General features: G+C 43.9%; 1 protein-coding gene across 1 annotated transcript in view; it reads right to left on the bottom strand.

Annotated features, from left to right (window-relative positions):
* Positions 1-19513, bottom strand: part of FOXO1 (forkhead box O1) — a 99134-nt gene extending 79621 nt beyond the window's left edge. Inside the window, exon 1 of the mRNA XM_026493185.4 lies at positions 18433-19513. Within this exon, the coding sequence (XP_026348970.2) occupies positions 18433-19083 (651 nt within the window). The 5' untranslated portion in view covers positions 19084-19513. The remainder of the gene's footprint in view (positions 1-18432) is intronic.
* Positions 19514-19721: the final 208 nt, after the last annotated feature.

Genomic DNA, 19721 nt, shown 5'->3' with positions numbered 1-19721 from the left:
CCACCACTAACATTTGGGTATTATTTCCTTCCAGATTTTTCACACAATTGGAAAATGAAAGATATTTCATACAGTCAGATCAGTTTATATACAATTTTATATTCTGCTTTTTCATGTTGTTGGGTATTTTCCTGTGCTATCCGAAACTCTTCAAAAACACAAAACAAGTCTTCCAGAGTGTCCCCATGAAACTTGCTGCAGTATTATTAGGAAAGATAGCTAGGTATTTTGGCTCTTTCTTTGGTTCTGATCTGTGCTTTTTATCTAAAAATATTCCATATAGGAACACCTAGGTGGCTCAGTGGGCTAAGTGTCTGCCTTTGGCTCAGATCATGATCCCAGGGTTCTGGGATCGAGTCCCACAAGGGGCTGCTTGCTCGGTAAGGAGCCTGCTTCTCCCTCTGCCTGCAGCTCCCCGATTGTGCATGCTCTAATAAATAAAATCTTTAAATATATATATATATAAATAAATAAAAATATTCCAGGGCACCTGGATAGCTCAGTCAGTGGGGCGTCTGCCTTCAGCTCAGGTCATGATCCCACAGTCCCGGGATCGAGTCCCGCATACAGCTCCTCGCTCTGCAGGGAGACTGCTTCTCCCTCTGCCTCTGCCTATCTCTCTGTCCCTCATAAATAAATGAATACATACATACGTACATACATAAAATCTTTAAAAACAAATAAATACGAAAATAAAAATATTCCGTATAATCCAGAAGCCCATAAACAAAAAAAAAACAAAAAAAAAAAAATGAAAGCCCAAACTCTCAGCTACTCTGAATTTTAAGTCCAACTATTTTGGCTAATGCTAAAGTGTATACTATGGCATAATTATACAGCTCCTGCTCTGAACACTTCCATTTGCCCTACCAAGTACTTCCCCATGGTATCGTTAACTCCATTTTACAGATCAAGAAGCTAGTACAGCAGTGATGTGATTTATCTAAAATATAAATTATCTCGTTACCAATCTGAAAACAGAATCCAGGACTCCTAATATCTACCACAAAATTACATATCTGGGTGAGGCTCATGAGGCCATTTTAAAACGCTAATGTTAGAAGGAATTCTGATGGCTCCGCAATGGCCCAAACATCAGTTCTGGAACACCCTGCTGATCTAAGGACATCTTTTCAGGGGTGTTAGAAAATGTATCTGACCAAAGACCTCCAAGCATGTTTTGCAGGCGCTAGCACTGGCTGGCCAATTAGCACTGTCCAAAATCACAGGTGGGAAAATGGAGACAGAAGGAAATTAAAACACACATCCCCAACAATCTGTGATTAAGACAGGACTAGCCTTCCTCTCCCACCTCAGCTCACCTCAAATGAAGCCAAGTAGGCAAAGTTTCCATGTAGACTAACAGAGGAGAGTGGGAACTTCACCGCTTCGAACAGAAAGGGAAATACTAAGAGGGGTGGGGAGATGATGATAAAGGCAGAGGCATGGGGCGCCTGGGTGGCACAGCAGTTAAGCATCTGCCTTCGGCTCAGGGTGTGATCCCGGCGTTATGGGAACGAGCCCCCACATCAGGCCCCTCCACTAGGAGCCTGCTTCTTCCTCTCCCACTCCCTCTGCTTGTGTTCCCTCTCTCGCTGGCTGTCTCTATCTCTGTCGGATAAATAAATAAAATCTTTAAAAAATAAAAATAAAAAAAAAAAAAAGGGCAGAGGCAGGATGAACACCCAATCCAATGCAGCCAAGGAAATATTCATGGCATAAGATCTGTACATGGGTCGTCCCAAGGCATGTAGCAGGTCACACGTGCAGTGTTAGCTCAGGCACTTCCCAAGCGGTTTACAGGAGCTTGGAGCCCTTAGCACTGGAGATACCAACTCCATAAAGACTGGTTTGACAGGGTCAAATCTCTGTAATCAACAGATAAAATGTCTATGCCAAGTATTAAACCAAAACACAGGGACAGCATTCTTGCTCACCCTCATTAAAGCACAAAAACCATACAACCCTGAGATTTTTAACTCCTTTTACTAATGTATAGACTATGCTAAAGTAGAGACATGTCAGAATATGAAGTCGGCCAATAGCACCCATCTCCAAATTAATAATTTCCAGATTTAACTCAGATGGGGCAGGAAGGCTGCAAAATCTGCTAAACCAGATTATGGCTACAGAGTTCAAGAGTCACCACTGAACAGCATGAAGACACACTTTTAGCTCAATGAGGATAAGTGATGACAGTATGCACCTAGAGGGGCACCTGGCTGGATCTGTCGGAAGAGCATGTGGCTCTTGACCTCAGGGTTGTGAGTTCAAGCCCCATGCTGGGTATAGAGAGTACTTAAAAATAAGATCTTTAAAAAAGTGCAACTAGAATTAACACTGATGTGGCTGTAATTACTCACCTTGCACCTTGGTATTGTTCTGTCTTCCCAAAAGTCAGATATAGGTTAACTACGCATCACACTATGGGATGGATTTGACAGGGCAGATTCAGTGGAAATTGACATCTATACATCCAGACTACCTGATGCCAGAAAAGCTGTTTCCTTCCCTTCCCTGCCTATTTACTGGTACAAACTGAAGTTAGTAAAAATATTTTTCAAGACAGGCAAACACACTCTTACAGATATTTTAGCTTAAAGACTACATACCATACACAGAGTTGTTCCCATTTAGCTTACTCCCCTCAGTTACTCTCCTCTTTATGGGCCTTGCTTAATGTGGAACTTGTTCCCGTGAAGCACCTACCACCATCCTCCACACACTGGTTAGAACCACAGGCCCTACTGCCCTATAGTCTTTCACAGCTCTTCTATGTCAAAGGGTGGCAGCTTTGGAAAACCAGCACAGGCTTTCTCAAGCCACCCTCCCAGAAGCATGGTGTCCCTAGACAAGGGCGCTACCAACCCCGTTGTGTACTTCACTGGTCACTCCCCATCAACAACAGAGGACTAGGTTTGGGATTCTGTGTTTTGTCAACACACAGACATCTAAGTCCTCTGGAAGGCTTATTAAAGAGTTAGGACTGGTTAGCTGGAAAAGAAAATTATAGGAAGTGGCTTCATGTACCTGAAGGGAAAATAAATTAAGCTAATTCAAGGTAGCTCCCAAATCCAGAACCAGAAGCAAGCCAGGGCCAGGGGACGGGGGAATTATAGGTGAACACCTAGGCTCAATACAGAAATAAACTTTATAGCAGTGTGGGAAGTAATAGAGTCTCAAAATCCCCAAATGGCCAAGGAAAGGCTTCTGTATCAGGTGGTAGTTATAAAATTTGTTCAAAATAAAACTTCAGGGGTGCCTGGCCAAGGAAAGGCTTCTGTATCAGGTGGTAGTTATAAAATTTGTTCAAAATAAAACTTCAGGGGTGCCTGGCTGGCTGCATCGGTGGAGCATGTGACTCTGGATCCCAGGGTTGGGAATTCGAGCCCCACGTTAGGTGTAGAGATTACTTAAAATAAGTCTCCATGATCCTTCATACTTTCATTACACAAAGTTTAAGAAACTTGAAAACCCAAGCCAAAACTCAAGAACTAGGAAACAAATGAGAATGCAAACACTTTAATGTAACTCCTATACAATTTGTCAGACGTTCAATCTTCTACTTGTAAATACCTGTGAATGGGAATAGATCTATTAATAATTTAGTGACCATTTCCAATGGCAGTAATTAATACAACAGGGTTGTTGTAACGAAGTAAAAATGTACCAGTAACCAAAAAAACCTTTGAAGAAACTTTTCACCTGATTTACATCAATAGGTTGGAGAAATTTATTCAAATTGAATAAATCAGGGGGCTGAAATGAGAAAGAAAGCAAAAAGGAAATGAAAAAGTAAGGAGGGGAGGAGTAGGAGATGATCAAAAAGACCCTTTTAATATAAGCCATTAGAGCTGTATCCTCAAAAGCTCAGAAGACTATGTGGCATTCTTCATTTAGTGAATAATCGAGAACAGATCAGAGAGACTCCCTACATCCCACATTTTTAACTAATCTACCCCAGGTATCAGCCTTAGATGGGAAATGAGAAAATTAATGAACAAAAAGCAAGCCTATTAATGGGGGGGGGGGCAGGGAGGGTGTCATAAACAGATCATGATATTCTGTTTAAAGCACTTGAGGCAAAAGTGGACTTCTGTGACTGTTAAAAAGGGAAATACTGCAAAAGTCTGGCTTCAACATTTTTCTCTACCTCATCAAATTATAGATACTGAATTTGAGGACAATTCAGAGGGGTAATTTCTGATGGTGGTTCTAATGGTGGTTCAGGAAATAATCACACATGTAAACTTAGTAACAGCAAAACACTCTCCTACTTAGGGGAGAGGAGCGATATGTTCCCTTTTGCAGCTTTCTCTGCTGTTGATAGCATACCTAGGACATAAAAGCATCACAAAAAGACAGATTTTCTTTCTACTATAAATACAAGAGTTCAAAGACCCTAAAATTAAAATGTCTAACTAGTCAAAAATTAAACCAGATCAAAGATAATAAAACTAAATATCATTATAATATTTTCTTAATATTCTGCACTAAATAATTTGGTAGGCTCAGACTCTTACAAAGAGCGTGCTAGTTTTGAACCACACCCAGCAGAAATAATTAAGACCCTCTTTGTGCGGTCCAATTTTATTTTTTTCCTGTCTTCCTCCACCTCTGGTTCAAAGAGCCAAAATGTGTATTCCCCACACTATCACAGGAAACAAAGCAAGGGAATTCCATCTAAATTGAAGGATGTCAAATTCCCAGGCACAGCCAGGCAGGATGTCAAAGGTCATACCCCATATTTGGCCAGAGAAAAATACTATTAATATATTTATAGCTAGAAGGAATAACTATAAATCCAAAAGCTGTAACCTGATGAAAGTTGGAAGAGGTATTAAATTCAAAAGTTTTTTTTTAAGATTTTATTTATTTATTTGACAGAGAGAGACACAGACAGTGAGAGTGGGAACACAAACGGGGAGCGGGAGAGGAAGAAGCAGGCTCCCAGCAGAGCAGGGAGTCCGATGCGGAGCCTGGGATCACGCCGTGGGCGCAAGGCAGGCGCTTAACGACTGAGCCACCCAGGCGCCCCTAAATTCAAAAGTTTTTAAACCTACACGGTGTGCTGTCCTGGTGACATTCAAGTTCATCTGCAAAATAAATGTGGTCTAACAAGTCATTATGCTCTTATCAGTGGGCCCCTGAAGGGACGGCCCTGTGAAGTCTGCAGGGAAGTGGCTGCTAACTTGTTTCAAGCCAGAGTAACAAAATAGCCTGAGGGAGGAGACCGACATCATCAGGAGAGATGAGCTTTTGTGCAAAAGGCAAGTCGCAGACTCGAAAGTTTGCTTAATAAAATTCAACGTCATTTTTTTATGTAAATGAGTCCCTGAAACAGTCTCAGCAAGCCTCTCAGAAAGATGCTTAATAAGGCATGTGACTAAGGGAGGGCTCTCCATTTCAGATCCCAGGGGTATATTCACAGTTAAGGATCACAAAGAATTTAGTGAGGAAAGAAATCCCTCTGATGCAGTTCCTTAGAATCTGAGATGTTAAAAGTTTTCATTTTATGCCTCTGACATCTTTACTTCTTCCTCCCAGTCCTCTTTGAAAGTTATCTGAAACACAAATGGGGGTGGGAAGTGTGAATGAGGCTTAACTGGAGGCCCTGAGCTGTCAATCGCAGTAGAATGATCTCAGCTCTTGACTTCCGTGACTGCATGTGTTTTCCTTTTTTCTCTTCTTGCCTTTTATACAAACACAGGCGGAAGTCATGGTTAGTCTAAGAACCATAGCCATCAACAGCTTGTCTTTGATTAAAATGTCTCCATAATTTCATCACAAAAGAAATTAAGTAGGGTTGTTCTATGAATACGTTCAGCATCTGATACAACCCAAGATAATTCACATTGTTCAACAGAATCACACAGCACAAGTAATTATTTTAATTTTTTCTTAGAAATACAATTTATAAGCCATGCAATCGAATGGTAATGAATTCTGAAATTGACTTCCGAACATGCACCCTCCCACAGTTTATAAAGCAGAATGAACAGCATAAATGTGAGCTACATATGTATCAATAAAATATTCTCTCCATTTTATTCTATATCTCTCTCCCACATCCTCTATCTTTAGCTCAAAATAATGCAAAAATAAAGCAGTCACACGAAGGAATGCAATGACACAAACTTTAATATTCAAACTACTTATTAAATGCCTTGAAATCCAACTAACCCAAAAAGATGACTCCAGAATATTTACTTCTGAGTTAGACACCACAGAATAAAAAGATCATGAAGAAGGTCAGTCTCTGAAAAAGTGGAAAGAGATGGTGTGGGGAATGGCACTCAAATACAGGGGACCCATCCAAACACCAAAGTGTGAGCAGCGTAATTCTGCCATGATTCTAAATTTCTATTTTGGTAATCCTAAATCTGCTTTCTTGTGTTTTGGTTTTGTTGTGTTTGTTATATTTTTTTTTTTTTAGTATGTCTTCTGTATAACTACTCAAAGATATTAAAATGGCATTTCAAGAAATATAAAGCACCTTAAAGAAACATCCCAGGAATACTAGGATACAGTATTACTTTGCTACTACAAATCACAGTGATCACAGCTGGGGAAGTACCCATTACAGAACCAAAAAAGATGATGTAAATCACATCAAAACACACTTAATTACAGGAATTTTTAAACCTAATACCTTTCCTTAGCATTTATTTTTTAATTTTCCCCAATTCTTCAGAAGAGAAAATAGCAGTAAAAACCATTTGGTGATCTCCTCTAAAATGTAAAGCCATCAAACACCGTGTTTGAAATCAGTGTTATATACCATCCCCCCCACCAAAAAATCAGTGTTATAATCTGAAAGCCTGCCTGTTAATACAAATACACATAACAGACATAAATCTAGGTAGGCCCTATATAATCAATTCTATTTCACGAATTCTAAGAGGTTCAAGAAAGCATTTGAGACACATAGGTAACAGAAGTATAAGAATCTTTCACGTTCGGTGTATGCAAATGTTATAATGGGACACTAAAAAGAAAGGAGAGACCAGTTCAGCCCCACAGAGTACATAAAAGTCAGCAGGATGGTCCACAGGAAGCTTTCACATTCATTGCATGTAAATTTCATGATGGCATGCATATCTACCCATCCAGAGAGAAAAGATTTGCATTCAAATTTAGAGAGATGCAACCAGCTTGGTACCCAGTACACAAACAACCTTAGTTGATAATTTCAAGTTCCTCTTGAATCTGGCCCCACAGATTCAGAGAGAGGTCTCCAGGTACAGACAGGTGTTGTAACACTTGCCTTAAGGTACGTGGGTTTCTCCTACATTCAAATCACAGCATGGTGGGCTGCACCTGACACTGAAACTTCACTGGTGTGACAAACTGATGATTCTGCAAATTACAAGTCACAAATTCAAGAAACTACATCATCTCTGAAACAAAATTAGGGCCACTGAATTTACCTATATTTTAGCATTTATCCTGATCAACCCTACATTTAAGGTTATATGAGAACAGGGGAAAAAATTCCTTTCATGTCAAAATTACAATAAAATCCACATTTTGACTGTCACTACCTCAAGAATCTGCCAAAATAAGAGCCTCTAGCTAAACCATATGCAAACCATTTCCCCTGACCTTGCTTCCAAGCACCAAACTGTCTAAGGTATTTGATATTTACTTGTATAGACCATTCCCAAATATTTATGTGGTAATTTTGTTTTCAAGCTTTGAAGGACACATAATATTTACAACCCTAGGAATTATGTAATTCATTATAATTTCTCCCTCCAAATTGGATTTGAAATCCAAACGCATTTCTTTTCAAATACAGAATGTAGGGAAGCCCTTTTCACTCTTACCCACCCCACCACTGAAAAGATAAAGACCTTCCCATTCTGTATGCAGGGATTTCTCACCTAGACAGCAAGCAAGATGGGTCTTCTCTCAAGACATCTGCACCACAGACTTTCTGGGGCACAAAACTGTTAAAGGAAAAGCACTAATTTTCTAGATTAAAAAAGGAAAACTGGGGGCACCTAGCTGGCTCAGTCAGTAGAGCCAAGAGATTCTTGAACTAGGGGTTGTGAGTCCAAGCCCCATGGTGGGCACAGGGCCTACTTTAAAAAAAAAAAAACAAAAAAAAAAACTGGGGGGGAGGGTGCGCAGGGAGGAGTTGAGGAGGCAAAGCTAAGTGCCTCCAGGCCTCAGATAACCATTCGAGAGATACTGAAAAGATCTTTATCTGCCCACCTAATCCAAGCTGGTTCTACTCTTCCTCCGTCCTTCATTAGGCCTCTCTCTTGGCTACAGGCCAAATAAGACTTAGAGGGTTAATAATGCTCCTTTAGACTTTCCTACTGCAGTTATAAGATGCAACCACTGAGGTCCCCTCCCCTTCCTGCAGTCAGGTTCCTTTAGCTACTTTCAAACTGTTAACTCAGCAAACCAATAATTTGAGGCCTCTCACGAGCAGTGCAAAGGCAGCTCTGTAACAACTTCAGGATCACTGTTGTAAAGAGAAAAACATTTTTTCTCAACTCTGATGTTTATCAGATCTCTGGTATAATAAAAGAAGAGATTCACAAAACCATGACCCATTTTCCAGATTCATGAGGAAGGGCAATTGAGAAAAATCTGTTTATCCAAGAAATGTGTTTAATCCAACAAAAGAAAACAGGCCACCCCTTCTTCCCACCCTCTTTCACATAACAGCTCTGCTTTAATCAGAGGAGCTAAGCAGCATCTCCACAGCCACTGAGGTCACAGTATTTAGCACCAGGATCAGTTCCGTAACTTAAGCCACACAAAGCGACACACCGTAATTAAGACCAATATCATCTAGGGGGAGAAGTTAATCAAGGCAGAAAAAGATTGCCTTTTCAGCTCTCAAAAATCCACACAGAGATGTTGGAACAGGTCACACTCACAAAGGTGGTAGCCTTGGGACTTCCACGTATGTGGCCAGCAGGAGTGTGTACGAGGAGCATGGGCTGTTGGGAGATAAGAACACACCCCAGGTCACAGGCACTGCGTGCAGACCAATGAACCACAGGCTTTACAGGTGGCATTCTCATCTGAGAAGAGAGATGTGCCATCCACCATCCCTAGGAATTTAAGAACTCCTGTGACTTAGCATCAGTAGGCACAAGCTACCTTGGAAAAAATGACCTGTCCTCCCACAGATCTACAAATTGACTCTGCCTCTCCCTCCCGGGAGTCAAGACCCCACACTTCTCCCCTTCAGAACCAGAACTAAGATAAGACACAAGCTAAAGGATGAAGATATTTTACATCTCTACTTATGGAATGAAAAGACCAAAGATGAGCTGTAATTCTGAACCTCACTTGATCTCGAAAGTGTGATATCCTGGTGTGCTATGAAAGCTATCTTGTCCACGTGGAATGTCACTTACACATTTAATAAAACCTCACAGTAGTGAGCTCCTTGCTTGTTTTTGTCTCCCTGTCCCTCACTCCTCAAATCTGGCAAGGTACCTTTTAAATGATATGCTGTCTGCTACTATAGGTATGTACATACTACTAAAATAGCTTTCTACATTGCTCCAATACTTGTCATTTCTAACATGGCTAATAAGTTTTAATAGATGTGTTTGTGCCTTTTATACCGAATACATTTTCTACTGCATAAATCTTTAAGTTCTCCATGAGCTAGCCAGGCTCACTCACAAGTATTCGGAATGCATTCAGTTTCATGTCTGCCTGGTATCACTTTTAGGTTTAGCACATCGAAATTTAACTCCCTCTGGATCCACTGAAGTATCTCATTATGACCTTCATTCCTACACTAGGGTCAGCAGGTAAAGACATATTACAATGAGAAAGCTACCAAGAATTTCTAGTATTTAGCTAATGCAATACTAGAACTGATGTTTATTTATTTATTTATTTTTTAAAGATTTTATTTATTCATTCGACAGAGACAGCCAGCGAGAGAGGGAACACGAGCAGGGGGAGTGGGAGAGGAAGAAGCAGGCTCCCAGTGGAGGAACCTGACGCGGGGCTCGATCCCAGAACGCCAGGATCACGCCCTGAGCCGAAGGCAGACGCTTAACCGCTGTGCCACCCAGGCGCCCCTAGAACTGATGTTTAAAATTTAAAGCATCTTTTGAAGCCAATATAACTTTCCCTCACAATTGCCCTAAGTATACTTTCAGATTGCTAACTCCAGCTTTAGAATTTCTCATTTTTTCAAAAAAACAAAAATTATGTTTAACAATGAGCTTTCTGGGGCCCCTGGGTGGCTCAGCCAGTTGGGCATCTGCCTTCGGCTCAGGTCATGATCTCTGGGTCCTGGGATGGAAGTGAGACTGGGGTGAGACTTCCTGCTGGGGGGGGGATTCTGCTCCTCTGTCTCTCTCTCTTTCTCTCTCTCCCTTTCCCTGCCCCTCCACCCCCCACTGCTCGTTCTCTCTCTCTCTCTCAAATGGATGAATAAAATATTTTTAAAAAGAGGGGGTGCGCCTGGGTGGCTCAATCGGCTGGGTGTCTGCCTTGGTTCAGGTCATGATCCCAGGGCCTGGGATTGAGCCTCGAGTCAGGCTCCCTGCTGAGCAAGGGAATCTGTTTCTGCCTCTTCCTTTGCCACAGCTCATGTTCTCTCTCTCTCTTTCTCTAATAAATAAATAAAATCTTAAACAACAACAACAAGCTTTCTTTGTTTAAATCACTCTGCTCCCAGGACACAAAAGTATGAAGGTTAGGTTTCTGTTTTTGTTTTAAATAAACTCTACCCCCAAGGTGGGGCTCAAATTCACCACCCTGAGATCAAGAATTACACGCTCCACCAGACTGGGCCAGCCAGGCACCCACCTAAAGGTTAGTTTTAAAGAACAGACCAAGCAAAAAGCTAAACATTTTGTAATGGCTACTATTTGTATACTTTTCTTATTTTTTTAGTGGGGCCCACTGGGAAGGGGTTCAGAGGGAGAAGAGAATCTCAAGCAGACTCTGTGCTGTGCACAGAGCTGGACACAATCCCGCCCGAGATCACTCCTCAGATTATAACCCCAGCTTAAAACAACAGTTGGACACTTAACTGACCACACCACCCAGGTGCCCCATGCCTACTATTCATATTAAGTCAATTATAAAACATGTTTCATTACCAAATTCTGTATATGAATTTTAAACCAAATGCAGCACATTGGCTTTACTTGCATTCCATGGGTTTTTCTATTCACATGAGCATCTCTAAGAAATTGAATTTAAGAACTAAAAATGTGACTGTATTTTCATAATTTCTTATTTTATAAAAACAAAAATATAATTTCATAGAAAAATTTGATCTATAATACTATTTTCACAATATATACAAAGTCCAACTTCAATCTGACAATAGTCTACCTATTATTTTCAAACTTCCTAGGTTTCATATATCAGAGAAACTGATGCTTCCCTTATTTTCATGCCTTTATGAATGCCAAACTATCATTTAGAAAATCAATTTAAAAAATAATCTGATGGGGGGGCACCTGGTGGCTCAGTTGGTTAAGAGTCTGCCTTCAGCTCACATCATGATCCCAGGGTCCTGGGACTGAGCCCCACATCCGGCTCCCCACTCAGTGCAGAGCCTGCTTCTCCCTCTGCTTGTGCTCTCTCTCTCTCTCCCAAATAAATAAATGGAATCTTTAAAAACATAATAATAATCTGATAGATAGAAAAATGGATGTGCCAACAGACAGACACACAATAAAACAAGTAAAATAAAATGTTAGTAGTAGAAACCAGATGGTAGGTATACAGTTGTTCAATGTAGAATTCTTTCAACTTTGCTGAACATTTGAAAATTTTATAATGAAATCTTGGGAGACTAACATCCCATTTTCAAGGTCCATCTCAATAGCCAACACAGAACTTCATTTTTCTTGAAGGCACGTAACCCTTTCTACCATGTACTATACAGTTATTTACATGTCATACCTCATCTCCCTACAGGATCCGTATTTGAATCATTTTTCTATCAGTCAGATACAGCTAACACAACATCCTGTAATCATTCATTACATCAATCATCCAATAATATTCAACAAATGGGGAAAAAATAAAAATACTTTGACCATCTCCAGAAAACAAAATAATCACGGATCTTTATAGTTATATTAATATAAACATCATCACATCGTGAACACACAGAAAGCTAAAATATAAAAGATCCATGGTTCAAGAAAAACTTTTTCCCCACCATATATTTACAATATAACCGAGACAATATAACATGCAGGCATTAAAGTTAAATTATAATATACAGCAGCATGAATTAAGAGATCACCAGGCATTCACTAAGAGAAGGCAAAAATGCCTTCAGGCAGGAACCAAGACTGGAAGTTGATGGGACAGCCATGAGCTTTGCATACTGAGCAAAATTTTCAAAATTTCCAGTAGAGGCACAAGATGATCCAAGTCCTGGGGACAGAATGGTCTAGAACTTAAATAAGAGACCTAACCTAGGAGAACCGGTAGGGGTCGGGAAATCAGCATCTCAAGAACAGACTGGGGGGGGGGGGGGGGGCAGCACTAAGCAGCATGAGAAGAGTATTCTGAGGAGGACATCCAAGTCTGAAAACTAAGGAAAGGGTTAACTAACTAGACCACTAACCAAATCAGGGAACTCAAGATGGGAACCTCATCTCAGAGGAAGAGGAAATACAGCATGCTTGGGTTTAGATTTGTTCAATTTGAGGTGAAAGTGGGACATCTGGGAGCTTGGGTGGCTCAGTGGACTAAGCGTCTGCCTTCGGCTCAGGTCATGAGCCCAGGGCCCACATCAGGCTCCCTGCTCAGTGGGGAGTCTGCTTTTCCCTCTCCTTCTGCTGCACGCGCTCTTTCTCTCTCTCTCTCTGTCAAATAAATAAATAAATAATCTTTAAAAAAAAAAAAAGGAAAGGAAAGAAAGAAAAGAAAGTGGGACATTTATGGCCTTTAAGTAACTGGAGACCAGGACAATAGAGGAGACAAATTATCTAGGAAAGAACCAGAGAAGAAGTCCACACTTGTCCTGAGGTATCTTTAGGTTTGAGCATAGAAGAAAAAATGATAAGTGAACCAACCGGAAGAGAAGCCAGAAGAAAGGGGGAGAGGGGCGGGTATCAGCATTGTCCAATGTAACTGAGTCCCCAGTAAGAATGGACGGGTTGGTCAATGGAAAACTGAAAAAGCGGAAGACTTAGACACTCCCCTGTCAGCCTTAGTGATTTCTGACCATAAAGACGACAAGCTTCAGCAATCATCAGAAACCAAAAACTGGGGGCTACAGAGGCTCATCACACAGCTCCATCTCACTGTTTTTTATGTAATAAATATTAGCCTGAAATAAAGGACATATGTTTAATTTCCGTCCTTACTTAAAGTAATGCATTAAGGTGAAAATTCACTAAATAATAAACTGGAAAGGGACTGCAATTTTAGCTTTCTAATCTTATTTGGCATAATATCAAAACTAGTTTGGCTTTTTTCCCAATAGCTTATGTCAAAGCTCTATGAAGATGGATGAAAAAAAAAAAAAGGAAGGGGGAGGAAAAAAAGGAAAGCATCCCAAAAAAGCCTCCCAAGTGGCAAGAATAATTCGAACCAAGCCTCAGTATTTGCAGTGCTTAACCCACCAATTCATAAACCGTAGGTAGACTGAGTGGAATAAAGTGAGATGCCAATGGGGAGGGTAGTTTTTTAAAAAACTGAACCAAATGAAATCATTAATGTACAAAAATCCATTTTCACATTTCATATGTTCCTTAGAAGACCACAGATAACAAGCAGTAATTCTCTGTGCCACTGACATGAGTTCTGTTAGTCCTTATCAGGAATTAGTAAAAAGGGAGAATTCTTCCACAGACTTCAGTACATTTATATCCACTGAAACACAAGCCCTCACCCCTTAGACACCAAAATATACACTTTCTCAAGTTCATCCGATCCTCTCTGAGGATTGAGAACTGAGGAGGAGCCCATACTAACTTCAGAATTTTGTACACACCAAGAAAAGGTGGTTATCTGACCCAAGGGAGGTCCCAGGGGGTTGGGGCAAGGGCAAGTCTCTACAAGTTGTTACTATGAAGGCCAAGGCAGATGTTGAAAGAAGCAGGGCTAGATCCACTCTGCTCACTCAATGTTCCAATGCTCTGTACAACTAAACTCTCCTTTGCTCTCTCCAATCACCATGGGGTTTATACTGCTTCTCCAAGAGGATTCCAGGAAGCCCCAAAGTTATGCCACACGCGGGGGGGGGGGGGGGGGACGGACAGCCAATTAAATTCCCATGATGCCAGGATACTGGGTAGTTTCCAAGGGCAGAGCGTTCTAGAAAAATGCAAATAATTCAGGGCCTCCAAAGAAATTCCAGGCAAATATAGACAACTGCTGTCTTAGAAAATCATACAAAATTGTAGTTTAGGAGCTTGGATGGAGAGGCACAAAAACAGGCAAAACATTTTCAACCTATCAGGGATTCTACCTCACCACAGAGTATTCTTTCCTCTTTTGTACGCCCCCTTAAAAGACTCCGTGTGCAGAGCATGGTATCTAGCCGTATTTGTGCCCATTGCCAATGTGATATAGCCTCTAAGTAATTGGGGGGAAGGGTGTCTCAATGTATTTTGACCTTTTTTTAAAGTCTACGTGACAATTAAAAATGTCTTCTTTCCAGTATTCAAATATTTGCCACTCTAAGAAAATAAAATCTGAAATAAAGCATAAAAAGAAGTCACCATTCTGGCCACATCTTTCCCAAGGATCTGCCACAAAAACATAGGTAAAATAAAAATAAAATTCTTATAATCATCAATTAAGGGATTCATACCTGACACCGACGGATTTTGGAATTTCTGGAAAAAAACATGCCAACAATTAAGATCTGTCACATTGGTCCCATATACCTTTTTCAGTCTTCAGCAAATATGGTATCAATTTGGCTGCATAATTCCCTTACTCATTTTAAATTGTCTTACCTCATGCTCCCTTCCCCAAACACATATATTGAAATTTTCACTCCACTATAAAACAAGGTTTTCCTTAAGGTAATTTCAGTAACAAACTAGAAGTTAGTCGGACCAAGAGGCCATTCTTAAAGTCAAACATGAGTATGCAGCAAGAAAACATCTGTCATCCCTGTGCCAAAGACTCTGTGGCTATTTAAATCACTCACCTGTGGATTACAAACCTGAATTTCAGAATATGAATTTTTAAAATTAAAAAATTTTTAAAAGTACTGTCACTTCATAGGCCAAATTAAAGAAATGTCATTCCAAAACAGAATGTCTGAGAAAAACAAAACAATTTAAAGTTTTCTTTGAGAGTATTCTTATTGTTGAAGCATTCTTTTAACCCAGGTGTTCCAAATAATCTCAAAACAAAAAACAAGAGTCAACTTAAAACTGCCATTAGAAGAAGGGGGGAACCACACAGAACCAGAGCTCACAATACTACTTCCCAAGGTCTAGAAAGCTTTCTATGGGTGAGAAGGGGGAGGGGGAGAACAGGTCATGGAAATGAAGTTTCACTGTTTATAAATACTGTACATGGTTTAAAAGATCCCGGGTTTTCCAAAAATCTTAGCTTCCACTCTGAGTGCAACCTTAGGACAGTTATGGCCAATATGAAAACAAGTGTAAAGCAGATGTAAAGTACCATCCCTACAAATACAAAATGCACATCCCACAAATATAACCAGTGTCTAAGGAACCAGAAGTTTATAAACTCTTAAACAGCTTTTCAACTATTCTGTCCTATGCAAATGACTTTCAAATTCTCTGGCAGGCCCCAGGAAGTTAAAGCACAAGAAACTGTATTTAATTAAAGATTCAGTCTAATTCCCAGTAGTAAATCACAGGAAATATTTAGTTCCAAAGCAGCCTCTCCTCAGCTCTAAAACGGTTAGGTTTTGGTTGATTTGCATTTTAGAATTTGATTTTTTTTCTTAAGCTAAAAGTCTTAGTAAAATTTGTGCCTTTTATGAATCTTTAAAACAGGAGTCTTTCAAATCTGAGAAACTTGGTTTTAACAAGTCAGTCATTTTTATGAAAACTCTAACCAAAAGACTAGTTTTGAGTTAGAATACTTAAGATTGTTTCTTTTCTTCTTAAAATATCCTTTTACTCAAAGTGAAAATGCACTTGCTGTAATCTGACTTGCACCAACGGACTCTCATTACACCTGAAACATTTACTCACTTGAGAATGGCAGCCTGCTCCCTCCCAAAGCCCCACTTGGTTTCCACTGGGAGCTGCCACTGGGCCCCCAATTCTGAGCAAATATTAACAATTCTTACCATCACTTAATGGATCTTCTAGCTATGATATTTTTAAAGAAAAAATTATAATTGCATTTGGGCAAAAAAAAATTAGAAGAACCGAATAAAAAAGGTTGGGGGTTTGATGTGGCCTTAAAATCTATTTTTTAAAAAGCACTGAATCTTAAAAGTTTAGATTATATTCCTAGTTTAAGAAGAATACTCTGACTTAAGGCCATATGAGAGGCAAAACTAAATATAATCCCAAAACACTGCTTTTCTCTATCTTTGAAGAAAAGCACTCCAGCAAACTGAAGTAGATTGTATCCACTTCCAAGGACGCAAAAGAATGGTGTAGGTACACACCGTACTTTGTCCCCCCCAAAAAAATTTTAAATGGCAAACGCTTTATAATAAATAGCTCAATCAGGGCTGATAGATGAGAAAGTCAAGTACTTAAGCTCAAATGCTAAGTAAAATTGGATTTGGCAGACAATCCTGATTTTGTGACTTGAAAGAATACATATCAAGCTTTTTGCATCAATTGGTAAAACTGCAAGCAATGCCTAGTGATGAGATTGTTAAGTGGTCCCTTTACTCTAAAACACACTTTGGAAAAAAAAAAATCCTGGCTCCTTCTCCAGGAACTTCAATAAGATATGAGTAACTTAACCTTTTTGACACACATTAACCACAAACATGACAGTGTATGTAAAACAACCGTGGTGTAACCAATTGCGCAGCAAAGATCAATCTTTATTATGCTGTACAGTCAGGATAAGGGCTGAGGAAGAAGTTCTCAACTAAACTTTCATATCGATCCCTCCACCTGTGACAGTGAGAAACTGTCAGCTTCAGAGGCCGCACGGCGACTGGACCTCCCGGTAAGCCTGCCCACAGCGTGTCCTGAGAGCAACCGCCCCCCCCCCGTCACTTCGGCCTCCAAGTAGGGAACTACCTGTCCCCACCCTGAGTCCCTCCGAGTCTCCCCTCTCTGAAAGGCAAAAAGGACCAGAGGCGCCTCATCTACAGTCCTCCATCGAAGCAGGACGTCCCCACACGTTCCTTTGATGCGCACTCCACTCCGACTCCCCCAAAACACTTGTCACAAAGACCCCTGCCTTGCCCCTCGGATCTGTACTTCCACGCTCGGTAACACTGAAATGGCAAAGCGAGAGAGAAGGTACACACACCTCCAGCTCTCGTCACCCAGGACAGCCTCTCCACGCCTAATTAAAGGCCTCGGACCATGGGCGAGGCCAAGTTTGGGGGCATTTCCTTGCATAGAGAAGGGCTGGCCTCACAGCCCCGCGGCCCGGCCGGGAGCGGCGCAACGCCCGGGCGCGCTGGCCCTTTAAAGGCGCTCTCTTCCTACGCCTGCGGCCCCTCCCTCGCCGTCGCAGCTCCCGCTCCCGCCCCCGCCTCCGCCGAGGGTCACACTTGAACTTTAGCTCGCCCCGCGCGGCCCGGCGCCCGCGCTCCGCAGGCGGTGGCCGCCTCTTCGCACGTGTCGGACGCACTACCTCGGGCTCGGCGCGCCCGGCCCCCTGCACTCGAGGCCACTTCGGATAAAATCAAAACAAAGCAAAATGCACACCGGCCTCCAAAAACAGCGCTGGCTGCCCCCAGGGGCCGGCTCGCGACCTGTCTGTCCCCTCCACCTACAGCTCTGTCCCCGGGCGGCGGGGCCGCGAAGAGCCTCGCCGCGCCCTCCTCCGCCCTGCGCGGCGGAAACGGCTCTGCGGCGCAGCCCAAGGCTGGTGGGACGCGCGCCGCGGAGACTGAGGAGCCGCCTTCACCCCCCAAGGTCCAGAAGGAAAAGCCGGGTGGCAGGAGTCCTCGCCGGTCTTGGGGGAGCAGCCCCCGTAAACCCCTTCCCCTTTTCACTGGCGAACTTTTCTGCCCGCTCTGATGTCCACTTCTTGTCGTACTTTTTTCACTCCCTAATTCCCAAGTGAGCCCCCTTCCCCGTCCCGCTCGAACTTTCACTTGAGCGCGTTCACACACACTTATTCCCATACCCCGACAGGTCCCGGGCAAGCCCACCACTCCCATCTGCCACTTCTCGCGCTCTCTCTGCCCGCGCCGCCCGAATGCCCTGCACTTTCAGGGCAAGCAAACTTCCACAGCCGCCCCCTCATGTGCCCCACCGCGACCTCAGGTGGAGGCAGGGGTCCCCGCGCCCCCCTCCCTGTCCAGCCGTGCGCCCCGAGGCCACTCACCTTCCAGCCCGCCGAGCTGTTGCTGTCACCCTTATCCTTGAAGTAGGGCACGCTCTTGACCATCCATTCGTAGATCTGCGACAGCGTGAGCCGCTTCTCCGCTGAGCTCTCGATGGCCTTGGTGATGAGGTCGGCGTAGGACAGGTTGCCCCACGCGTTGCGGCGGGACGAGCTGCTCTTTCGCGGCTGCCCCGCGAGCGGCCCGCCGGCGGCTGGGGGCACCGGCGGGTGCTGAGACAGCGGCCCGGGTGGCGGAGGCTGCGGCGGCGCCGGGTGCAGGCAGCCTGCCTCCGGGCCCTGGAAGTCCCCGCACAGCCCCCCGGTGGCGGCAGCTGCGGCCGCTGCTGCCGCCACCGCTGCCGCCGCCGCTGCGGCCGCCGCCACGGAGCCGGGCGCCTGCTGGAAGTCCCCGGTCTCCTCCAGCAGGCTCAGGTTGCTCATGAAGTCGGCGTTGACAGCAGCCGCCGAGGCCGAGGGCAGGCCCGCGGCGGCGTCGGGGTTCGCGGCCGCGCCGCCCGACGGCGCCGGGCTGGAGGTGGCCGAGTTGGACTGGCTAAACTCCGGCCTGGGCAGCGGCCAGGTGCACGAGCGCGGCCGGGGCAGCGGCTCGAAGTCCGGGTCGATCTCCACCACCTGGGGCGCTTCAGCCATGGTGACCCCCACCCCTCCCCCAGCCGCGGGAGAGCCAAGGGGTCGAGCGCACCACACGGGGCCAAAGGGGAGGGGGTGCGAAGAGCCGGTCCGAGATTTGGGGGGGCGAGGTCCGTGCCTGGAGCCGACGAAAACCGGGAGGAAGGCGCGGCGGAGTGGAAGCGCGAGCCCAGAACTTAACTTCGCGGGTCCATCAACATCTAGGCTCTTCCAGGTCCGCTGCACCGGCAGGACGGCAGGCCAGAGTCACCGGGCCGGGCAGCAGTCGGCGCCGCACTCCTGCTGATAGGGCCCGCAGACGGAAGGACGGACGGACGCCGCGGGCCGCTCGCTCTCCCCGCGGCGCGACCTCGGCGCTGCTGCCTGTTGAATGTGGCGGCGGCAGCGGCGGCTGCAGCGACTACGCTGCCGCCCGACTTACGGGATCTGCCGCCGCCCCCCGCCCGCGGCGGCGCGCGCGCCGGCCCGCCCCTGACTGACAGCGCTCGCGACCAATGAGCGCGAGGCGCCACCGCCCAAGCAGCCAGTGGTCGCCCGCCTGGGCGGGGGCCGGTTTTCCACCGGGAGGCGGCAGTGGTTTGGTGGGGGGTAGTGGGGTGTTTTTCTCTTTCACGCTCTCTCTCGCTCTTTTTTTTTTT

The sequence above is a fragment of the Ursus arctos genome, unplaced genomic scaffold, assembly GCF_023065955.2.
Source record: "Ursus arctos isolate Adak ecotype North America unplaced genomic scaffold, UrsArc2.0 scaffold_10, whole genome shotgun sequence".
NCBI classification, from domain to species: Eukaryota; Metazoa; Chordata; class Mammalia; order Carnivora; family Ursidae; genus Ursus; species Ursus arctos.
This window is presented reverse-complemented; position numbering and strand designations above follow the sequence as displayed.